The sequence below is a fragment of the Diadema antillarum genome, unplaced genomic scaffold (assembly GCF_040938485.1).
Source record: "Diadema antillarum isolate AM-2024a unplaced genomic scaffold, OU_Dant_1.0 scf00000063, whole genome shotgun sequence".
Taxonomy (NCBI): domain Eukaryota; kingdom Metazoa; phylum Echinodermata; class Echinoidea; order Diadematoida; family Diadematidae; genus Diadema; species Diadema antillarum.
Window position 1 is genome coordinate 5,345,610 of NW_027270952.1, and position 25,486 is coordinate 5,371,095.

General features: G+C 36.4%; 1 protein-coding gene across 1 annotated transcript in view; it reads right to left on the reverse strand.

Moving 5' to 3' along the window:
* The window catches only part of LOC139716282 (receptor-type tyrosine-protein phosphatase epsilon-like), a 46,740-nt gene extending 22,232 nt beyond the window's left edge, over positions 1–24,508 (reverse strand). Inside the window, exons 1-2 of the mRNA XM_071627848.1 lie at positions 24,229–24,508; positions 1,072–1,280 (exon numbers count right to left, since the gene is read on the reverse strand). Of these exons, the coding sequence (XP_071483949.1) occupies positions 1,072–1,214 (143 nt within the window). The 5' untranslated portion in view covers positions 1,215–1,280; positions 24,229–24,508. The remainder of the gene's footprint in view (positions 1–1,071; positions 1,281–24,228) is intronic.
* Between the last annotated feature and the right edge of the window lie 978 nt (positions 24,509–25,486).

Sequence of the window (25,486 nt, forward strand, 5' to 3'; positions counted from 1 at the left end):
ACCACAATGAATGAAGACGTTGATGATATGAACTAAAGGTTGCTCTCACTATTCAAGAATGTTATAAGTCTGGATGACCTAGTGTAAAACCGACCAATTATCAAGAGGAAGGAATTATTATCAAGGAATTATGTGTAAACGTGATAAACCGCTTTCCAAGACAGTTAAAAAACACGTTTAAAATGATACATCTCTGATTTGCACTTTGCACCTATTTCTGGACGGGATTGTTTTCTGTTTTATATGCTTTATCATCAAATGAGATTTCATTTCATTTAAGAAAACAAACTAGCAAAATATAGCCAAGACTTTGATAACGTTCAAATAGAATCTGCAGATAGTAAGACGGTGGGATCGAACCCTGATCGTCACATGCGCAAAGTGCACCTGATGATAAAATTATTTTGTACAGCAATAGAAATCTAGCAACTGTTCGATCAATTACAACCAGCTGGAACTCCATCTGTTAAACCCTCTTGGTATAGGTGTTTGCATGAAATATATATATATATATATATATATAACTATACATCTATATACATCTATATAAAATATAAATAATAATGAATAAATAAATATATGAATAATAAAACGAGACGTGTTTTCTTCTTTTTATCTTCATTTTATTTGATCTCTCGGCCCTAGGCCTCAATTAGGATCTATTATTGTAACATACTGAGTACAGAACATGTTAATGCTATTGAAAATATTGTCGATAACAATGTATAATAAATGTCACGCTTATTACATTTATGGCATATATACGTACATGTATACAAATTTATGCAAAAGTATTCATTATAGAAACGTGACACAAATGACTGCAGTTGTTAATCCCATCGTCTGTAAAATAATATATAGATATATATTATTCTTAAGTAACTACATACATGTTGATGATGGGCTGTGTATTAGTTGCATGGCGTACCGTGACAGGTGGATAGTTTGACTGAGGGTGTACCTGAGTGTCGTGTGTTTGTATGTGTATGTATGTGTGTGTGGATGGGAGGGGCTTTGTTGCACAAGCCCTCTGTTTGTTGTTGTTTAAGATCAAACAAAAGCGGATTTTACCAGTAAAGGGCCAATCCAGTTACCACCACGACCAGCAGCACGCAGGCTATTGAAAGGAATGTGACCCCACCATTAGGTTGAGGAGGCCCATTGTCTGATGTAGACTTCGCCGAAGACATTGATGTTGGCATTTCTGTTGACATTGTTGTTTCTTTTGATGTTGGGGAATGATCAGCGTTCTGAAATCATTGGCCAGGGACTCGACTTATCTGTAGGCGAACGAGAGGAAACAAATCTTACCAGAATGCGCACAACTTGTTACATATAGTATGTGATTAATTCTACCGATGATTTTAACTATATGATTAATTCTATCTATAAATAAATGTACAATGGTATATTGATGCATTTGATATGAATATATTCTATTGGTATATTGGTACTGCTGTTGTTTCCCTCCAGTGTGCCACGTCCTGGCTTTTTAGTGGTACACTCTTTTCCGTCGTTATGTTTACTTTTTTTTTCGGTTACCATGAAAAGTGTGCATTGTTTCTTGTTTTTTTTTTTTCTTGTTATAATATCATTCGTGCATATACTGATATTGTGTTCGATGAACTTTCCTTATCAGATGAATGAAAGTCAAAATTGACAACTAATTGTACCGCTTTAAATCATGTTTTTTTCTTTGATGGAAATGACTAAACTATTGAGTTGAAATTGATTTGAAAAATTGAAACTCTAGGCGTCAATGTACTCATCTCAATTATCACATTCAGGGTGAAATTCGAAGAACTCAGGCAATAAAAAAGGCACATGGATACTTAAATGCAAAGGAGGGTGCTAAAATGAATTGACCTGTTAATAATAGAAACATTAACAGTCAATTGATTCTATAAAATGCACAGTTCAGTGTGATTCTGTGCCCCATGTTCTTTAGATTGGAAATCCATCTACAACCCCTGTGGAGACGGCCCAGTCCCAAATTAGATTGAGAAAAACGTCGGCTTCTGAATCTGTTAGATCGAGATTTTCAATCCAGTTTCATCTCAATCTGAAGATTATTTAAAGAGAGTTACTAACCACTCCTATTGTTCCCTACTCCTTTCTCCTATTATTATTATCTCACATGAATTCTCGAAAGCGAGAATTACGAAATAAAATAGGTGTCAATGTATGCACTGTGTGAAAAAAAAACGGAGGGACCCACTAAAAAGACAGAGCTTGTAGAGTGTGGGGCCCCTCTTGTATTAAAAGCCCGATGCAAAAATTGAATTGAAAACAACAACAAATCGGCACAAACAGTTTGTCACAAAAACGTTTTGCAGCCCACTAAGAGACAGACGAACAAACAGTTATACATAAAACAAAAACAAACAGAGTAATGAGCATAAAACAGGACTGTAACAGCAACAAGACTACTTGTAGGGAAAAAACTGACTAGACGACACAAGAGGAAACAAGGCTATAGCGTGATGAAGAGGTAACAAAATAGACAGGAATATGCAACAGAGACAACATCCTCGGAGATTTGAGGAAGAAAGAGAAGAAGAAAAAGAAGAAGAAGAAAAGAATATAGAACAAACCCTTCAACTGCGAAGTATAGGTTAAAGAAGATCTTATGGTCAAGGCTTAAGCAATAGTAACAATAATAAAGAGAACGGCAATGCAGATATTGCAGACGAGTAACAAAGTAAGCCTATAAACTAATCTGATTCTGAGAGTCGTCATTATAAGATTGTAAAAGAAAAGATTTTAATCTCCTTTTAAATGAGTATATAGAAGGAGCAGATTTTAAATCATGATTCAGGGAAATCCAATAATTTGGTCCAGTGTAAATAAGTGTATTCTTTGCTAGAATCGTTCGAAGAAGTGGTAAATGAAACTCGTTAGAGCGTCGGGTGGGGTAATTATGGAATGATTGATCTTTTTTGGAACATAGAACGAAAGATAGGTGGGAGTAAACTGTTATCATACATATGCATAAATTGACCTAAATTACATAAAAATAATTCGTTGATTTTTAATAGCTTATAACAGTCAAACAATGCATTTGTATGTGAACGCTAGGAGAATTAGAAATGATACGGAGGGCTTTCTTTTGCAGTAATAACACTCTATTCAGCAGCGTCTGATGAGTATTGCCACAAGCTAAAATTCCATAATTAAGGTAAGGAAGTATCAAAGAGGAGTATAACACTAGTAAGGTCTTTTCATGAATATAGAATTTCAGTCTGTTCATAACACCAATATTGCGAGAAATAATTTTGCAAATATGATCAATATGTATTTTCCAAGAAAGTTTATTATCTACAAAAATACCAAGAAATTTAAAATATGACACACTTTCTAAATCACAATCATTCAGAACTATATCTGAATTCAAAGAATCTACAGTATTGCTGAAAAGCATATATTTTGTTTTTTGAACATTCAATGATAACTTGTTAGCTCTGACCCAGTTGGTCACTTTTTTCAATTCCGTATAAACTTGTTGAACAAGAACATTCAATTCAATTCAATTCAATTCAATTCAATTTTTATTTCCATTTCCATTGAATAAACAGAAAAAAATATATACAATACATTTACAGAACAAATTTATAACAATTTCAAAGAAAACGTACAAGTGGTCACGAGTAACAACAGAATTTCGTTTCTAAGGTATATACCTAATACAAAGATTAGAATGGAAATGGAGGGTCCCACTTAAAAAGCAAAGCTTGTAGGGTATGGGACCCTCAAAAAATACGTACACAAAGTCAAAGAAACCAATGTCAACTGACATGAAATTAACTTAGGAAGGGGAAAAAAAGAAGAAGAAAAAAAAAGAACAAAAAAGGGGGAAATGAGACTATGGTACAACACGCGCCATCGTGGACACAAGCATACTGTACTTCATGATTAAAATGCAATAACAAAACAATACAACGCTCCCTGGTTTGAAATTGCGATTGATTGGGTGCATATGCCGGTATGAATGCATAGGAACGGATATAAGAAAAAAAGAGAAAGAGAATAGACTCACTGTTACTGGTACAATAAAATAGATATCTGAGGTAAACTTATGTTAGACAGATTGTTTTCCTTAAAAGATGATTTCTGTGTGATATCTTAATACTTGTAAAAACAAACAAACAAACAAACAAACAAACGACTTGATTGAGAGAATGAAACCGAAACTAATTTGGTTGTATATCATAAGATTTCAACAGAAAGAATTTTAATTTGTTCTTAAAAGAATTCAAAGTTTGTGCTGTTATTATGTCGTTGGGAAGTGAGTTCCAATACTTAGGCCCCTCGTAGATGAAGGTTTGCTGAGCCAGCAAAGTCCTAAAAAATGATAAATGAAATTCGTTGGATTGCCTTGTAGGATAATTATGAACAGATTGATTTTTTGAAAACATTGATTCAAATATATATGGAAGATTGTTTTTATTGTAATTATACATAAATTGTCCTAAATTAAACAAAAACAAATCTTTAATTTTAAATATTTTATTTTCAAAAAATAACGGATCAGTATGAGACAAATATGCAGTGTGACATATAATATCAACGCAGTGACTTCTTTTGTAGCAGAAGTAATTTATCCAAAAGAGTTTGATATGTATTTCCCCATACAAGAATACCGTAATTTAAATAAGGCAATATGAGGGATGAATATAATGTAAGCAGGGACGACAAAGGAAGACAAAATTTAATCTTGTTGATTATACCGATGTTTCGAGAAATAATCTTACATATACTATCAATATGAAATTTCCATGAAAGCTTATTATCAACTGTTATTCCCAGAAATTTGATATAAGAAACATTTTCCAGTGGTGTGCCATCAAAAATAATATCAGCAGGTAGTGCCTCAATGGAGTTGCTGAAAAGCATATATTTTGTTTTTTGAAGATTGAGAGATAATTTATTAGCTTTTATCCATTGAGCAACTTTTTCTAATTCAAAATTTAATGTCTTTACTAGGGTAAAAGGATTATTATGCGAAAAAAAACAAATTTGAATCATCCGCAAAGAGAATGAAAGAAAGAATATCTGATGATTTACAGAAATCATTCATATAAATAAGAAACAGAAGCGGACCTAATAAACTTCCCTGTGGGACCCCACATTTAACATTTAACATTTGTGAATTGCAACCATTTAAAGAGACATATTGCTTCCTGTTCAAGAGGTAGCTCCTGAACCACTCCAAGACCTTCCCACGGACTCCGTAATGTTGCAGTTTATTAAGTAAAATATCATGATTAATGGTGTCAAAGGCCTTGGAGAAGTCCAGGAACAAACCTATGAGATGTGAAGATTTGTCGATAGCATGTGCTACTTTTTCAACAAATCTCAATAATGCATGTGAGGTGCTATGTTTTTCTCTAAAACCAAACTGAGTATTTGAGAGTATATTATTGAATTTCAAAAAAGTAAGAGTTCTTTTGTAAACAATTTTTTCAAGAATTTTGGACAATGTACATAACAAAGAAATTGGTCTATAATTATTAACATCTAATTTGTCACCTTTTTTAAACAAAGGGATGACTTTTGCTATTTTCATACTTTCAGGAACAATACCATAAAAAAGAGATAAATTGAATATATGAGATAAAGGATCCGCACTTGAAGATATTACCCCCTTCAGCAGAAAATTACTGATGTCATCGTGTCCAGCACTTTTTTTGGAACGAAAATCAGAAACAATATTGATTATCTCCTGACTATATGTTGGACTAAAAAACATTGAGTTTAAATTTGGTGGAACTAAAAATTCAGAAAAATGTTTATTTGAAGATGGAATTTTGCTTGCAAGATTTTCCCCAATGGAAGAAAAGTGATTATTGAGAATATTACAAATATAATGAGGATCTTCATGAATTTTATCATCAGATCTAATTTTAGTAATATTCGACTTGTTATTTGATATATTCATTGCTTGCTTTAAAACTTTCCATGTATTTTGCATATCATGCTTATAAAATTGTAACTGCTTAGTATAATATAATCGATATCGTTAATCGATATCGTTATGAGCAAGAAAACACTGGTATCATCAGCAAAGTGTATAAAAGAAAGTAACTCTGAAACAGAGGAAAAATCATTGATATAAATTATGAATAACAGCGGCCCTAATAGAAGACTTCCCTGTGGAACGCCACACTTAACATCTCTTATAACTGAATTATTATCTTTAATTGAAACAAACTTTTTTCTGTTTAATAGCTAAATAACTCTTGAACCACTCCAAGGCCTTCCCGCGTATTCCATAGTGCGATAACTTATGTAGTAAAATGTTATGATTAATTGTATCGAAGGCCTTGGAGAAGTCCATGAATGTACTAATGAAATGAGAATGGTTATCAGTTGCATTAACAACTTTATCAATAAAATGTGACCCTGCACCACAAAATGAACAAAAAGTCACCAGACATGGATTTTTAGTTAAGGTCAGATTCTGAAAAAACAGACTCTAAGCTTGAAAATGATATATAACTCAATCCAAATGGACTCTCCTTACCTATCTAAATATTGGAAAGAATGAACACACCCTCGATAAGTGTGAACTGAGAAAAGAGGCTCTGAAGAACAGGGCCTATTCAAGCGTTTAATCTTTACCAAGCCGCGCTAGCTGTGCGATGAATGGAACAAATAGCTGGATGATTACCGCCAGAGCAACAACAATGAAGGGATTAACAGATTAAGCTGAAATTGTGCATGCCTTATTAACACATTCTGTTGATAATAAATGCCAACTTTCAAAGCAGTAGAATTATCCCTTCTAAAGTTATTGGAATTGAAAGTGATGAGCATGGACTTAAAAAATGAAAAGACTCTTTGAGAAACACCTAATCACACTATTCCACTAAAAAGTGTTCCGGAAAAGCTGCTGATAACCCAATTTTATTTTCGTTTTATGATCCCAAACTTAAGTATGATGTAGAAGAAGACTTGCTCTTTCAGAAAATATGAAAAAGTCAAGATTGGCTAGGTTGACCTATTTCACCTATTTTCCGCTCTCACATAAAATCAGTGCGTGCGACTCTTTGTTCGTTTTGTGATGCACGGTCACAAATGAAGAACTGCGTGGATGGTACTATGTTTTTCTCGAAAACCAAGTTGGCAATTTGTGAATATTTTGTGCACATAAGAAAAATTGATAATTCTGGTGTAAATTTTTTTTTCTAAAACTTTCGACAATGAAGATGATAAAGAGATTGGACGATAATTGCTGACATCCAGATTATTACATTTCTTAAATATTGGAATTAATTTAGCCAAATTCATTTCATCAGGAAACATACCATTAGAAATTGACAGATTGAAAATGTGAGCCAAGGGATCTGCAACTGATGATATGACACCTTTAAGGATACAATTATCTATATCATCATAACCGGAACTACGTTTGTGTGTTAAAGAGGATTCAATGTCGATAATATTTGTTGGAGTTAAAAAGAATAGAATTGGGGTTACACTGACCTAAAAATTCAGTAAAATTCTGTTCTGTAGCCGGAATACCGTAAGCACGCGTTTCACCTATTTTTGAAAAAAAAAGAATTAAAAACATTTGCAATATCAACAGAGTCATCAATTATTTCACTTCCATACTTCCATAGACTCGCTCTCGGTCAAAACCAATTGCTATTGTTTTAATTGTTTTCTCCTTCTTTTCTGCTTGTGAGAGATCTCTTTCAGCCACGACCACTCTAGTGCATTAATGTTTGATCTCATTATATGATAATTAGCGTCATCCCTGCTGATAGAACACAGGTTCCCAGTGTGAAACATGAAGTGAAACACAGTGTGATTCACTGTGTGAACACATTGTGAACACGGTGTGATGTCTTTTCACACTGTTATATAGAGTCAAGCGTTAACATTGTGAACACATTGTGGATCATCAAGTCACAGTGTGAACAGAACATACTATGTGAACACTATGAAAAAAAAAACCCTCACAACTATGTGAAATCACCTTTACTGTTAGATTCGAGCGTTTTCGCATACTAGTAGTCGACTATGTGAACACATTGTAAAGACACTGTGGGACTATATTATGTTCCCTCCAGCATGAATTATTGTTGCAATTAACACCATTACTATCGAACTCATTAATACACAATACGTACTGTCATTATCACTACAGTAATAGATCATTTATCATAATATATCATCTTTATGGGCCTTTTCAAACTAGATAACAAATTGTATAAGCATTCACGTATGGAAATACCCACACAATCGCCTGGTTCTCCTTGGAGCTATGATGTTACTTTGCTGGATCTGTGGTAAAAACGACTTTTCAAATCTATTCAATTTAGATACATTGTAGTACAATTATTGATTCTAAGTTCTTATCCGCTGTAAAACTTGAGAAATTTTCTTTTTGTGAAAAATAATAATTTATCATTATAACTACAGATTATTTCAGTACTCTGTATTATCGTAAATTATCACTGAATGTACAGGTATACTATACATTCATCAAGGACATATCAATTACCGCAAACACTTCTGTCTTTAATCAGTATTTACAACAGGGAGATGTGAAACACAACACACATTTTGATTCTTATACTTCAGGCACATAAACACACAAGCAAACCCACGTGCACTCATGCACAAATTACACTCACACAAACACACGTGAAATCATTACACGTTGCACGGACCAAGAGTAACATGCACTTCACTCACGTTCTCACTTCTATTGAGTCCCTTTTTTATATTCCCCTTTTTCCTCAGCTGTCTGTATGTTTTGATATGTTTAGAGTTTTGATATATTGTTTATGTCATTTGCGTTCATGAGTCCTCATCAAGAACAAGCAATAGCTTATAATGAAGATATGCATTTCTCATCTTGTCAATTGTAACTTTATTGCAGTATCACACCCCTCTTTTTTAGGATTATGAAATGATGTGTTTTAAATCAATTGATCTATGCTATGCTATGTGATTGTCGTAACGCTCATTTTACTCTGTATCAAAATGTGTACGTTTTAATTTTTATTTGAAAAAAAAATATGCCCCAATAAGAACACAATCAAGTCAAGATCAAGCATACATATTTGCGAAAGAGCTCCAGGGTGATAGTGTCATCAAGATTATCTGATCGCTCTGTATAATCATATAGAAAAAAAAATACGTTCCTAGAGATAAAATACAGCTTTAACCAATATAAACGACATCATCTTCAATATGTTATTATTGCTGTTATACATGTAACCCAATACAAATCTGGGTGAGCAGGACAGAATCTATTCTTCTCGAATTCATGTTAAAGGCATGATTTACCACTTGCAGATGAAACAAAAATCCGGCATTAGTGCTTCAAAATAGATCTAAAAATTAATGTGAGTTAGGGATAGAAGCATCCAATGTAAAAATTTGAACCGATATCACCGATGTTAAGTATTGTTAAACATACAAAATGTGAACAATAGTTATAATAAAAATATTTCCAGACTAAACCGTTTACAGTTGTTACATGGTAGTATGTTTTGTGACACAACTGACCTACACTTATACACCAAATGTGATATCATTAACATTTTTGTAATCACTGCTCCCAAGGATAAACAGGGCCTGTAAAAGGGGGGAAATATCAGTGAAAATTAGCGTGCAAAGCTGAAGGTGAATTATGAGGTAATGAAATAATAACCTTTTGACTTGATATAGGATGACAGTGATCAAAGGCACTATTCCACATAAACACGAAAATGCCCAGAAAAAAAAAAATCGTATTTTGCTCTCTAATTTCCCGCACTGCATCACTTTGTTTTCATTTGTTATTGTATTTGGAGAAATTACCGCAAGAAAATGCAGAAATAAACCAAACTAAACTTCAAATTTTAACTCACATTAAACTCACTGTTTAATGTGAGTTAAAAACGCAATAAGAATACATGCGGTATAAAACATGGGCTATGCATCCACACAAGAATGTACATTTGCGGTGGTTCTCACGTGCTGCAAGGCGATAGACATGTTGTTTCTGTATGATATGCCATTATTCAGTGTTACAATTACGTATTCTTGAGAACGTAATAACGAGCGAATCATTCAACACGTACTTATCAAGTAAAAAAACCCATTAATGAAAAAAAAATCGGTATTCCAGGCAAGCTTTGTTTATGCAGTTTGTATACATGCAATAGTACATTAGCTTCGTTTTGGTATATCTGTACAAGATTTTTGTGTTGTAGATTCGTGTGGTGGCATTAAGCATTACATGCTTTTATGCAAGTCTAGTTTCTTTCTATACATTGCTGTCGAATAGAGATTGAGAGCTTTTTTAGAACAGACAACACATCGCTGGTTTTAATGTATCCTGTCTTTATTTTTACTGGTGCGTAGTATAACGTAAATATTGAATAGACTTGCAATATAGCGTGTTTTAACAGCGAGGGTAGCCGTTTACAGTGTTTCCAAAGCCGTAGACTGCTTTTTACACAACTGACCTGCGTATGGGTACCGCCGCTAAAATCCGCGTCCTGTAGCTCTTCCGTCCTGAAAAGATAGCTCTCTACACAGTATCGACCCGACGATTTGGAAGCAATAGTAGTCAGTAGTAGTCATCGACGTACACGTGTCATGAAAACGCACAAACACGGAATTTATAAACTTGATATTTTTTTCCAATGTAATCGCTGCTTTTTCTCTCTTCACAGAAATCGTAGCTGTGCTGTAAATATTTCATTTGCATGTGTTTTTGGAGCAAAATCGGATTTTCAGATAAAACTTCCTTAGAATGGAAGTCCAATTTAGGGGCGTTTGGAGTCGGTCCCCCTTGATATTAGAAAGGGCTAAATTCGACGTGCTTTTCCCGTGAGGCGTACTGGCGCTGTGGCATGTGGATACGACCCGAGTTCTATTCCCGCATAGCATAGTGCTTACGTCCTTCGACAAGATGTTTTTACCCACCATGTCCCTCTCGACCCAGGTGTATAAACGGGTACCTTGCAACGCTAGGGTAATAATAATGGCAGGGCCCTCTGGTAGAGCAGTGGCAACACTGAAGAGGCTACCCTCGATAAATAAGACCTCATTATTATCATTATCATACTATTGAAGTTGTGAAGTATCATAATTATATTTTTTGGTCATTGAAGGAGATTAAGGGCTATTACCTGCGAACATTTTTGAAATGATGAAGGGAAACATGATGCTCGCTTCGCGGATTTTTTTTTTTCTTTTAACAAGAATATTACACCTCCCGCGTTACAAACATTAAATTGGGTCCCGTGTGTGTGAGAGACACTACTCATGCACGTAAAAGATTCTGATTCACTCATTCATCGCAAAGAGCAGGTATGCATAACCTGACATTCTTGACATACAGGGCACTGGACTGTATTTGCCATGTTTGTTGCCATCTCTTTTTGGTCAATACTTTGATACTTTTGATTTTACAAGACCAACAACACTAAACTGAATGATTTTCTTTTACCCGCTGAGGAGGTAAACATCTGCTATAGTGATTTAAGCAAAGAGAAATATTCTGCATTATGAATACAATAATGTGTCGTAATTCCTTGGAATACATTTTCTTTTTTGTTTCAAAACTCTATATGAGTAGCACTGGCGAAGCCAGGGGGGAGGGGGGGCGATGGGGGCGGTCGCCCCCCCCCCCCCCCTAAGATTTGGACCGGGGATTTGGGAGGCGGAAAAAAAAAATGCGTGTATACTGTATGCATGCACATGAAGCGGGTCTCCTTTGCAACCTTTCATCAAATAAGATATTTTTTTTTCAATATTTCACTCAAAGTGTGCACCAGATCGTTGAATTTCAATTCAAAATATGCAAAATCTCTCGTGCTTGGGAGGGGGTATCCCCCTCCCAAACCCTCCCCCTCTGTGACTCTTTCCCTAGCTAAGTTATACACTTATTATGAATAATTCTGAGTGCACAAGACTTATCACTTATATTCCGAAAACTCAAGGTTCCCTCGTGTATAAGGGGAATTTCCCCTTTTAATCGACCCTTTCCTCCCTCAGCCCCCCCCCCCCCCATCTTTTTTTTTTTTTTTTTTTGGTTTTTTTTTTTTGGTGATTTCCCAAATGTTGATTCCATCAAATATGCGTATACGAGATATCACAATTTCAACCTAAAAAGGCAAAAGCTCCATCGGAAGGGAAGGGTGGAGATAACACTCGCCCACGCTTTCTCCCTGCTCGTCCCCCCCCCCCCCCCGCCATGCATAGAAGTAGACTGTGGCTATACCCAGATCGCTTTATTTCAATTCTAAAAACGCAAAAGCTCCACGAGCGGGAGGGGGAATCCCCCTTCCCCTAAGCTCTACCTCACTAGACTTTATACATACACACAGATGGTGCACATTCGGAATAAGAGCTAAATTCCGTGATTTTAACACTTCGATGAAAAAGTATTGCACCGAAAATTTGCACCAGATCGCTGAATTTCAGGTCTGAAAACGCAAAATCACCTTCGTGTGGCAGGGGATATGCCCCTATATCTACACCTTCGTGTGCATGCTTTTTCTGTTTGATTGCTGAACAGACAGCGTTCATGATATTCAGTGTAAGAATTAATACAAGAAGACTAGTGTATTTAAATTATACCATTTTATAGGCAAATTGTTCAATGATAATCTACGCTAAAATATACTGCAACCTTAAACAAGTGGGACTGTTTCAACTCGTTAAAACACGCAATAACATGTATCAAATTGCACGATTTGCAATATCAAAATGCAAAAAGTTCTCACCGTAGGAGGGGGGACATCCCCCTCCAACACCCTCCCCTTCCCCCCCCCCCCCCCCCCGCTCGCTCCACTCGCTCGGGTTCAGTCGCGTTCATGATATTCAGTGAAAAGAATTAATACAAGAAGTGTATTTAAATTATATCATTTTATAGGCAAATTGTTCAATAAATTAATAATCTACACTAAAATATACTGCAACCTTAAACAAGTGGCACTGTTTCAACTCGTTAAAATACGCAAAACAAGCATCAAATTGCACCATTTGCAACATCAAAATCCAAAAAGTTCTCACCGTGGGAGGGGGGACACCCCCCTCCCACACCCTCCCCTCCCCCCCCCCCTCGCTCGCTCCACTCGCTCGGGTTCAGTCGCGTTCATGATATTCAGTGAAAAGAATTAATACAAGAAGTGTATTTTAATTATATCATTTTATAGACAAATTGTTCAATAATAATCTACACTAAAATATACTGCTATATACCTTAAACAGGTGGGACTGTTTCACGTCGATAAAACGCGCAAAAACATGCATCAAATTGCACCATTTGCAACATCAAAATGCAAAAAGTTCTTACCGTGGGAGGGGGGACACCCCCCCCCCCCCTCCCACACCCTCCCCTCCCCCCTCGCTCGCTCCGCTCGCTCGGGTTCAGTCGCGTTCATGATATTCAGTGAAAAGAATTAATACAAGAAGTGTATTTGAATTATATCATTTTATAGGCAAATTGTTCAATAAATTAATAATCTACACTAAAATATACTGCAAACTTAAACAAGTGGCACTGTTTCAACTCGTTAAAATACGCAAAAACATGCATCAAATTGCACCATTTGCAACATCAAAATCCAAAAAGTTCTAACAGTGGGAGGGGGGACACCCCCCTCCCACACCCTCCCCCCCCCCCCCCTCGCTCGCTCCACTCGCTCGGGTTCAGTCGCGTTCATGATATTCAGTGAAAAGAATTAATACAAGAAGTGTATCTAAATTATACCCTTTTATAGGCAAATTGTTCAATAATAATCTACATCAAAATAAACTGCTACCATAAACAAGTGGGACTGTTTCACGTCGATAAAACGCGCAAAAACATGCATCAAATTGCACCATTTACAACATCAAAATGCAAAAAGTTCTTACCGTGGGAGGGGGGAAACCCCCCTCCCACACCATCCCCCCCCCCCCCCCCCCTCGCTCGCTCCGCTCGCTCGGGCTCGGTCGCGTCGCTCCCTCGCATACTAACCGCCCCCCCCCCCCCTAAGATTCAATCCTGGCTACGCCCTTGATGAAGTAGCAACATCAGACCTAAACCTGTATGCACGCATGTATATACTATACAGTATGTATGTTTGCACACACACATACATACTTATTATATATATGTATGTGATGTGTGGGTGTGTGTGAGTGTGATATCTTCTTCTGAAGGCATATTGGTTGCATGTCACTTGAACACTATATAGATTGATAATAGTGACGCAATCAAAATTTGAATAAGTATGTCGTTTGCATTACAAAAAAAGAAACGTCTGCTATTCATAAATAGATGGAGTATACATTTTGGCTAGTCTGTTATTTTGCACAATCAACAAACTTCCATCAGATCAGATTAATGTGCAGCCACAGAAGATACTTCGTCTGTATGTTAATGCACGGCATATTCCTATTAATCAACTCACGCGAGACTGAGATGCGTGCATGTAATCCATTTGGTTCCAGTTTGTATCGATCACAGCGGATGTCGCTATAGAAAGTGCTTAAGAATATTTCATCGTGCCTCTCGGTTTCCATCTGACACTTCCGTGAAGTTGAAGCTTGGTAAAATGTATAAGTTATAAACACAGACACCATGTCCATTGATTCACCTCGGAGCAAGCTACACATTTTGTCCTTAAGGAAGGTCATGAGGTCATTTAACTGTCATAATAATGATATGCAGGTACGCCAAAAATAATAATGATAATAAAATAACATTTTAACATCAACAATAATTAGATAACACACACGCACACACACACATCTATATAGACTCACTTGGTTAAACAATAGCTTGTTGATTCTTTCTCGCTTATGACGACTCATAAAGTACATTCACATTTAAACTTATCATATCGCATGCCAGTATGTTTACGATTGTTTAAGAATTGCATGATCGTCGAATGTCACTATATTTACGCCTGCACAAGAACACCTCCCAAAGTAGGGAAACGTTCTGATCAAAGGGGACAAAATATATATTTTTTTCTGTCACAAATCCAGCAACCGTCTTATGATATTCATTTGCTACCAAAATATCTCACAAAAAATATGATATACAATACTACAGGTTTGTTGCCGACCGCTCTACAAGATTTTTGTGCTTTGAACTATAGGGCCTACTACACATTACGCAATACGATGTTATGAAATTGAAGATAATCCTGATATACCATCTAAAATGTTAAATGGAAGGACTATGAATAGCTTTCGTACCAAAAATTTGGTCATGTTACTTACCTCAACTTTGCACTCGACAGAACATTTCCTCTTTGTATCCCACTGTATGATACTGGTAACATTAAGCTTATCAAGAGATTAAGTGAACCATGATCTGACTATCAGTAATCATATATTGGAGACGTTGTAATTCAGAATGGCGAAAGATAGAATAAATAGTCATACTACTTGCTTCCTTGAATTTGTTTACGAATGTACGAAACGTGAATAATCCGGGCGGTCTCCCAAATCCCTGCCAACGCATGCACTATACTAGCGGAGATGCTGCGCTGCGTCTGACTGGTTCACTATAAAGGCGGGTTCGACGCTACAGCTAATAAAGCGAGACGCCACGAGCAGCAGCACCCGGTGGGGGCGTTGCAGGCCATGCTGGATCCAGAATAAAAGTTTAACTAACGAGATTATTTCTGAAATTGAGATTGCATGTTATATAGGCAATTTGAATTTGGCACCTGCAAAATAAAGGTAACAGGAGATATAAACTTAAAGTAACCGCGCTTCGCGCAATTTGCGACATGGGTGATTACTCACTATTTCATAATCATTCGATACGTGTATTACAATTAAGCTAAAAGCAAAGAAGCTATGACAATACCGAGCTAGCAGTAGTTGATAGGAATTGGGAGGGACATAGTGTTTGGAAGAGACTTTGTTAATACACAGCAAAAATATCATTCATAATTAAACGTTTTGATCGTGATTTACGTTAGGGGACAGAAAGGTCACTAAAATACACAGACCAATGTTCATGCAAAGCAAAGAAAAGCAGCAAACTGTTTGTCGTCAGCATTTGAGTGGTGCGACAAAATAATACTCGGAATTTTTAGACCTGCCGCCCGCATATGCAGATCGGGTCCGCCGTGCACAAGTATATCAGATTTCGCGTTATTCACACACTGCGTTTTCCTTTTCCCACTAAAGCCGCGGCCCTGGTTAGGGTTTGCAAGCCTTGAAGATATCGAAAACAAACATATCTCATATGGTAAACAGTTGGTATCAGGATGAGCAACCTCGCGCTGCAAAAAGTCCGGTGTTTGACATGAAACACAGAGCTGGTGTTAAATTTTCGGTGCTCATTTGTGGTGTTAGATCAACACCTCAGGGTGTCACTTCAAAATATAAAATTGTTTTTTGAATAGTATCTTAGTTAGGCCACCCCTACTGTTTTTCTTGTTGATTTTGAACTTCAACAAGACGATCAAGAATTTTCCGATAAAGTACTTGATTTAAAAAAAAAAATGGGAACACATTTACACCAAAGTAAAACCAGTTGGTGTGGTCTCCTATTGAAGCTGGGCGGGTGTTATACCATTGACATTAACACCAGCCATTTCAAATCAACACCATGCGGTGTCATTGTTGAATTAACACCAGCGCAGTGTTAAAAATATCACCAGCGGCAGTGTCAAATTAACACCACGAAGTGCCAGATGAACACTTTCCAACACCATCACAACATACTTTCTACACCTGTGGGTATGGTCCTCTATTGACACTTGATCGGTGTTAGATTTAACACCCGTGGTGTGAAATCGAACACCGATGTTTTTGCAGTGCATGGATTAAGCAACCTCATGGCTCTAAAAGAAGAAGTGAGAGAGAACGTTAGACCTGTTTATTTAAAGACTGAATGTTGTTTATATTCTTTGGGAATTTAAGCGACAAACCACCTACTATCGAGATGAAAATAACTTGTGCATGTTTGTTCACAAGAGTTTCATTTCATTATGATGATTTTGGTTGTTGACTTTGTAGTCCTTCCCCACCCCTCGGAGTAAAAAAAAAAACCAACAACAACAGTAATTATTGTCAGGTTATTACAACAAACAATGATGGAGGATACAACCTTTTTTTTTTTCATTTTATGTCACAAAATGTCATATAGTGAAGACTGATTGTTCAAAACGGAATTCGTTAGACGATGACATCAATGCCGTGACAACTTGTTGCCCTTGGTCATTATAATTATATGTCATATAGTTTATGTCTGGCTATGATAAAACCCCTTACCTGTCTGGTCGCTGTCTGGTTTACCTGATGAATACGTAATAAGTACTCAATCACGCTCAATAAGCACTTAATGCATATCTAATACAAACTTAGTGTATAAACAACCATAAAAGTTAAGTCTGAAAAAAAAAGCAGCGGGAAGGACGTTTAGACCATGCTTCCTCTAAAATGCAGCAATATAAAGATTTCTTCTATGTTTGATTTGATGTGATTTGATTTGATTTTCAAATTTTAATAATAACTAGAGAAGCACTCTGAGAGCGCAGACCTCCACCAAGCATGCAGCTCATTTCCACCACTGATCTTGTTCTTCCATAGAGATATCAGTGATTTCCACCCATACGTACTTATAGCATTGTGTGCTGACAGTAATGACAGTAATTTATTCTAATGTCACCACATTAGGGTATTGGAGAACGCAATTTCAACATATCAACATGAAACATATTTACACTTTGATGCATATTTTTAACACTTTTTTACACTATTACACTATTACACACATTGACCATTGACACTTAATCCAGTATGAAACTTATTTACACAATATGATGAAACATATTTACGCTGAAGTATAAAAACATATTTACACATAGAGGAAAAAATATGTGTATTAAAGATCAATTCTTAAAGCCTTATAGATAAGAAATAATGTGAAATTATTTGGCATATTAATACATCTAAAGGTGAACTTTAATAGTAATACAGTGATGCGCAACAAGGTACCAGCATGCAGCCACAGGATACAAAAATTAACAAAAATTGTAAAATTTTGTACATCATATATACGACAAAGTAGTAAAAAAAAAAACAACAATTGCTTGATGATTAGTCAAGCTATTTCAATTAATTACATGAGTATAGAAGATTGAAAGCGAAGCATTATGGTATTGCAATATTTAGCCAGATTTAAAAGTGTGCCTAAGTTGGTTGTGTTAAATGATGATTAAAGTCGCCCGATTTCCCAATATAGAAATCTTTTGTTACGTCATAAACTTCCACCTACGCGCAGCCTGAACTCACAAGTTCATTGACCCTACCTGCCAAAATATTCAAAAATCCATCATAAATTCCAAAAAAAAATAAAAATCGGATCAATACCACATTTTTTTTCATCTGTCACTTGTATCATTCTAAACCTTTCCTGCAAGTTTCATCCAAATCCGCTAACTACTTTTTGAGTTATTTTGCACACGGACAAACAAACAAACAGTCAAACAAACAAACCAACGGTAACGAAAACATAACCTCCTCCCCTGGCGGAGGCATAAACTTATAATGCAAACAGTGAAACAGAATATGATACGAGCATTGCATTAGCTGACGTAGACTCGCCTCTGACAAGAATATCAAAGTGAAACAGTATTCTATACAGCAGCTCGCGTTGCTGCACTTACACACTATCATGATGTACTATAGCAAACGGTGGTAAAATAACCAATCATGTATCTTCAGTGCTAATTTCCCGACATGAATGACGAGTATATAATTTCATGTTACATTCCCACGTCGTTGTTTCCATTGTCTGTGTGATACTGCCTGCAAACATAATAGCCCTCTAATTACACGACCTTCCTGTGAGAATTGCTTCGCTTGTTAGGACTGGAAAGTTTGCAAAGTCTCAAGTTCTTGCCGTATGAACTTTCAAAATTCAATGGAAATGCTGCATCTTGAATCCTTCAACAAAATGGGTGTCATCGAGAGTAAAACGAGTAATATGATCAGTATTCTCATAGCTTGGAAAACGATAATTGCGCAGATAATTGCAAGATAATGAGTCATATCGTATTGCAGAGACACAATGAGCTAAAAGCCCGTGTCATCCACCACCTCTTTAAAGTTCGTTTTGCTCACCAGTTTGCTTGCTGGCAAAGAGCATTCACGTTAGAGTATAACCTTGGTCTCATACATGATGATATGTCCTAATCTTATTCCACAGAGAGGTTTGCTAATGGTTTAGAATACTAAGGAAAATATAAGAGAATCCGCAAAAATACATAGAAGATCAAATGGATTTCAGGATTGGTATTCAGGTAAACCAGCTGATATTACTTCAACTCTTTCATTTTCCAGGATTTCTTTTTCCCTCAAAAGTCCTTGCACTGGTTGTAAAAGGCTGTAAGCATTTGGTAAGGTTGTGCAAGTATTCCATATATCTCTAAAGGATAACAAAGTTAATGACAAAGTAAACATCAAGTAAAAAGAAAAAAATAATAATTTAACAATTTGTTTTCACTATTAAAAAGAAAATCAAAAAGATACCCAAATGCATAAACATCAAAGGTGCTTAATCACAAACGAACTCAAATAATACAATGTATATTAGTTTAAGGAGTGAGAAATTGCTATTCCACGCAGTGTATAAAGTTGGTAGCGCATTTCCATTCAATATTGTAATTTCAACATTTAGAATGTATACGTCGGTTATGATAACAAGTGTGTCATCTCATATTAAGTTATTCCCTCTTGATGTTAACTTTTTTATTTTCGTGAGAGATGGCAAATTGTTCCGATATCCGTTAGCTCTGCTTAGAAAGTTTGTCTGATACGTGTTCTTACTACTACCGTATACGCCTGTTTTAGTCGAGGTGAGGATTTAGCTTTTAACATTTTGCGAGATATTCAGAAACCACTCTATGAGATGTCAATGAGCATGCAATTCTAAAGGGTATCAAAAGTTTATTTGATGAAAATTGGTTTTGAAATGGCTGAGATATCCAAAAACAAGGTGAAACAAAGAGATCCTAATAAAGTTGTGGCCTGTCGCCTTTTATTATTATCACTTTTTTGGATATCTCAGCCATTTCAAAACTAATTTTCATCAAATAAACGTTGAATCCTTCTTAAAATTACATTCTCTTTCATATTTCATAAGAGGGTTCTCATTATCTCACCTTGGAATGGTCAAAACATGAATCCCCACCTCAACCAGTACGGTACAGCCCCTTTAAAGTGCAGTTTTCTTCTTCTTTTGTCTGTCTTCCAGCGAGGCCAGGATGTAATGTAGGCCTATAGGGGAAAGATCGCTTCGTATAACTAATCCTCATTGCCGAGTCTGGGACTGGCGTTGTGTACGGGCCAGAGGCAGAGAGGGGCGTCGCGTGTTCGAAGGACTGGCCTTCTGAAAAACTTGCGCAGATGGGTACATTCAATATTCAATATGCTTTGAGGCCATAGTGCTTCTACTTGCGGTAAAAAGATGAAACAAGGAAAAATATGAACACGGCTGCTGGCGTGCTTAACATGATGTCAACTTGGCTGTCTCACTTCTGATCTGCCTGTACATGTAGTAGACGCCGGTACAGTGTCGAACAGTGAGACGGTCTCCTTCTGGAATTAAAGGCGCTGGAGCCTGGATACTTTCTTTCAAAAACATTAATATATAATCGATGAAGTGGTTATTGTTGTCTCACCACTTACCATTTTGGTTTGCTATTTTTGTTTGTAGACGCTCACTCTTCGATGCTTTGAATAGCCGTGGACAGGGATGATTCCGTAATTGCGGGCCGCGTCTCAACTCAGCGTGAAGTATTCACAGATTCACGGTAACACGTCTTTTGTGATGACAATATCGTCACTTTCGGCAGAAACACCACATTCAGGATCCATGGTGGCACTGATCGGTTGTACTACTCTCAACATGCTGGAGTTCAAGAGATTTGTCTTAATCGTTCGAGATGTCCATGTCAATCAGCTTAATGATAGTTACCTGTCGTGTTGTTTGACTGTGTGACTACAGACCTTGTAGACTGTGCGCACTTGTACTTTAACAGTACAGCACCTTCGGTATTATTACTTCCCCAATTTACAGCTATTTTGAATCGTAAAGAGTTAAAACGGGAGAAGTCGAATTTAATTACGTCATGTCAATTCTGTGAGTTTTCTCCGTTTACGCTACATTCCTTCATTCCACCTTTGGCTAAGATGTATGGCCACATTTTTTCTGTTTTTGTTTTGTTTTGTTCTGTTTGTTTGCTTGTTTTTTGTTTTTGTTGCTGTTTGTTTGCTTGTTTTTTTTTTGATTTTGTTGTTGTTTGTTGTTGTTGTTTGTTTGTTTGTTTGTTTTGTTTTGTTTTGTTTTGTTTTTGGCAGTGCGCACGTTTGCGTCCTACCATGTGTGTGCTCTGTCCAGTAATTATTCTGGTAAAATCGATGAACTTGATCCCTTTGTGGATTGTGTCATAAGTTTTCACACTTTGATTAGATTAGCGGACTTCTTTGTTGCCTTTGGACTGTTGCCTACTTAAATCATACCACCGAAAGGGATTCCTTAGATTTTATGCCCTTCATTGTCACATTGAACTGGTGATGAACTACCCACTTTTCAACAAGTCTGAAACTACTTCTATTGTGATGACATTCTTTTTCTCTAATAACGAAGTCTCAGGTCTGCTGGAAGTCATACATCAGGATATACTCTCATACCTTTTCAGACGATTTTCACTTTTATGTTTGCAGAGAAAACACATGACGATCCCCTTATAATGTCTCACTCTCGGATCGTGTGTACGAGGGTGTTTTCAAAACTATTGAGATATGTGATTTATCATTTTGAAGTAGACCTCCAACAAGGAAGTAATAAAACAATCGGTAAGGACTTGATCACAAGGACGAGTTCATCGCATCAACCAGCAGCCTATATTATTAAAATGATTTTTTTTTTTAAATCTCTCATCATGCTTCTTCTCGCGATATAGACAAAACTTTGACGAACTGCAGTGGCATGCACCCTCATTAGAATTTGGATGATACTAGTATTTAGTAATATAGATATTGCCTTTTGAGTGATCCACATTTTACAATTCCTGCTTTTCAGTGGACCATTCTTTTTCCATATATCGCCATTCTGTTAATCTTGCAAAGTACGTATTGCTGTTCTTGGCTATTCAACTAAATAATATTGTACATATATATTTATGATTACTTTACTATTCACACAGCATCACATATTTGGACAATCTTAATTTGTGTAAGGAATTTGCTTTGTAATTTGTTTCATTTTCTGTTGGATGGAAATAAATGATAATTGAAAAATTGAAAAAAGGACAGTGAAGTATGAGCATGGTATCCACATTTTTACAACATGAAGACAACTAATATTTGGGTCGAATTCTACCTGATTGCATGATATTTCATGGCCTCTTGTAGACTTTAATCATCTTGAAGGGAGTACTAGAAATACAGGGTATGCAACTTCCATGATAGATATAATGGATTAAAATGTAAAGTGTTGCCATTTTAGGGATACGCAAAGTATAGCCCCTTGTTGAAAAGGGTGCACGTCAGGATCTATATAGACACCCACGAGTCATACACGTCCACGGGTCATTCAAACCATGAGTCATACAACCCACTTGTAATGTTCAGGAGTTCAACATCAAGTAATAGAGGCCTACGAGCTATACAGTCCAAGAGTTAGACACTAGGTCTGGTTTGTCCATTATCTATAGTTCGTGGGCCTATTTCATACTTGAGTTTCTAGCTCTGGGACCGATTTTACTAGGTGTCCAGCTCGCTGGCTGTGTGACTCGAGGGTGTATGACTCATGGACCTTCAACGTCTAGCTCTTTGGTTGTATGACTCGACTGTGTCCACCTTGTATAGGATGACCCCGTCAAAAATAGAGTCCTGATATGTTTCTCTACGTTTACTTATCCGCTAAAACAGGATACTCCATAGTAACAACATTCGTCATAACATGCCTACTTTGCGGTAGACAATGCTTTACAATAATATCGGTCATTCCTGCGCAAAATAGAAATAAAAGACAAAAGAAAATGCACCACAAGCATATAAAGTATTGTTCTGTGTCAAATTTTCGGTAGCTATTTTGAAACTAGGTCTTGAAATTAGGTGAGGAGAGTAGCATATGACCCCATTTCATCCATTATAATACCATGCAATATGAACATCCAGTAAAAGTTTATGTCGGATAAATTGATGAGATGAGTGCGTGTTGGGTGTTACACAAGAAAACCCGTAGAAGTCAATGGCACTTGGATACATTAATAACCAAATTACAAACCTAGCTCCTCATAGGCCCATTTCAAAGAAGGTACTTGAAACTAAAGCTGTTGAGAAAACAGAAAATTATCAAAATATTTGAATTAATTCTAATGATATCTTCAATTTCTATTGTTCTCCGATTGATGATGACACTGTTAAAAATGAAAATGGTGTTTATCTGTTTTTGTATTCAAATTCTTCTTGCCTGTAGTGTCATTCCATACGATCTGGAAATATATGGACTTCTTTTTTCTTTTCTAATCAGACATTTAGACCAAAATACATGTTGGTTCAGTTTTCTCGTTATAGTTAGTACTCAGTTAATAGACTTCTAGAGCAGTTCAAGCATCAATTCAGTTTTTCGGCCGCATGCAAGATTATGGACAATAGAAACGCCACGGGACACCACAATAAGCCTGCCAGCGAGCTGCGTTTCTGACAATGATGTGATATATGGTTTTTAAAAAAAAGTACACATATTCCTAATAATATTCATTCCCCATTTAGGACATACTGCAGCAGTGACGATGGAAACTGTTAGAGTCCACTTGTAATTAGTTTCTCCCAAATATATGAAATCAAAACAGGCATTACAAGTTTAGGTAGCAACTGATCTGCATGCTTTAATGCCAATACAAAATTAGCAAAGCTCATGTTCCTTACAAGATTAACAAAAAAAATATACACGGCTTGCTCACAAGTCTGGAGTAAAAAAAAAGCTGAGGGTAGCGACAAGGTGAATATAAATCTAAAGTCTTAGTGACTATGTAATCGCTCGATGTTTTTAGGTTCCTACTCTGTGCTCCGTTCATGTACTGACATATACGATACAATGTATTAATGAAAAAGTTGCTATCATTTCCACACCCACCACCTGCACATAAAACATATCCATGTACACATTAACACACTTATACACACACACGCACACGCAAACACACCCACTCACAACGACATGCTTGCTCATATATATGCCGATATACTCACGCGACAATGACTCCACGGATCAACCACCGAGTCTATGTTGATCACTGATTTTTCGCCTACGTCCTGCTACCGTCAGATTGACCGTCAAAGAAGTCACAATAACTGAGGCTGGGACTATTTATCCTTCCGTATACCAACGTATATCAAAGTATCAAACTTCCTATAAAATCGCATTCTCTTTGCCACTTTGCCCGTTAGCTTTGCAAAATGTAAAATATTCAAATCGTTCAATAGTGCTTTTATCCACTTGGAGCACGGCGGTTCTTTTCCTCCGATTCGAGTAACCGCCCAAAAGGAAGTTTAGCGGCAAATATCACAGCAGCAGCACGCATGACTCGCCACACTGCCCTCGGAAGCTAACACGAACCGAGAGAAGAAAGTGGATTTCATGTAGGCCCTAAGTTCGATCGATTAATGTAATATGAAAAAGTAACTCACAGTTTCAATCTGTATACCGCGCTGCCAAAGTGGTTGAAGGGGTGTTTAAAGGGATGGTATAGTATTGGTTGAGGTGAGGATTCAGCTTTTAACATTATTTTGCGAGATTCCTTGGAAACCATTTTAGGAAATGTTAAATAACATATAATCCGACAATAGAAGAATTCATATATCTTTGACGTAAATCGGTTTTGAAAAAGCTGAGATATACAAAAACAACGTAAATCAAAGCGATCTTATAATAAATGATGGGTCCCACCTTTTATAAGGCTTGCTTTATTTTTGATATCTCTGATATCTCAGTCATTTCAAAACTAATTTCCATCAAATAAACTTTGGATTCCTCTTAAAGTGTAATTATGCTCTTTTATATCTTATAGAGGTTTCTCACTATATGAAAACAAATACCATGAAAAACATTGGAAACCTGAAGCCCCATCTCAACCAAAACTGTATCATTCCTTTAAAGAAAATCTCACTTTGAAGTTCAGGCTCATAAAATAAAAGGAGTATACAAACAGTACAAATAACGTAATTCCATACTTTGTTTCAATTAGGCAATTTATCACATCTATGTTGATTTTTTTAATGAGCTCTTCAGTTTGGGTTTTCTTTAGTTTTCCAAGGACCTAGCATATCTTTATATAAAACTTGCCTCATGCAGTCTAAGTGATAAAAACCGAAGCAAAGGCTACAAATGTACGCAACCATAAATATCCTGGCGATAATGACTACAATGTCAATTAAGTAGCAGCCTTGAAAAGATTGATCGGAAAAAGGAGGAAATTTGAAGCTGTCCATGAAGCGATTTCTTGCTTAA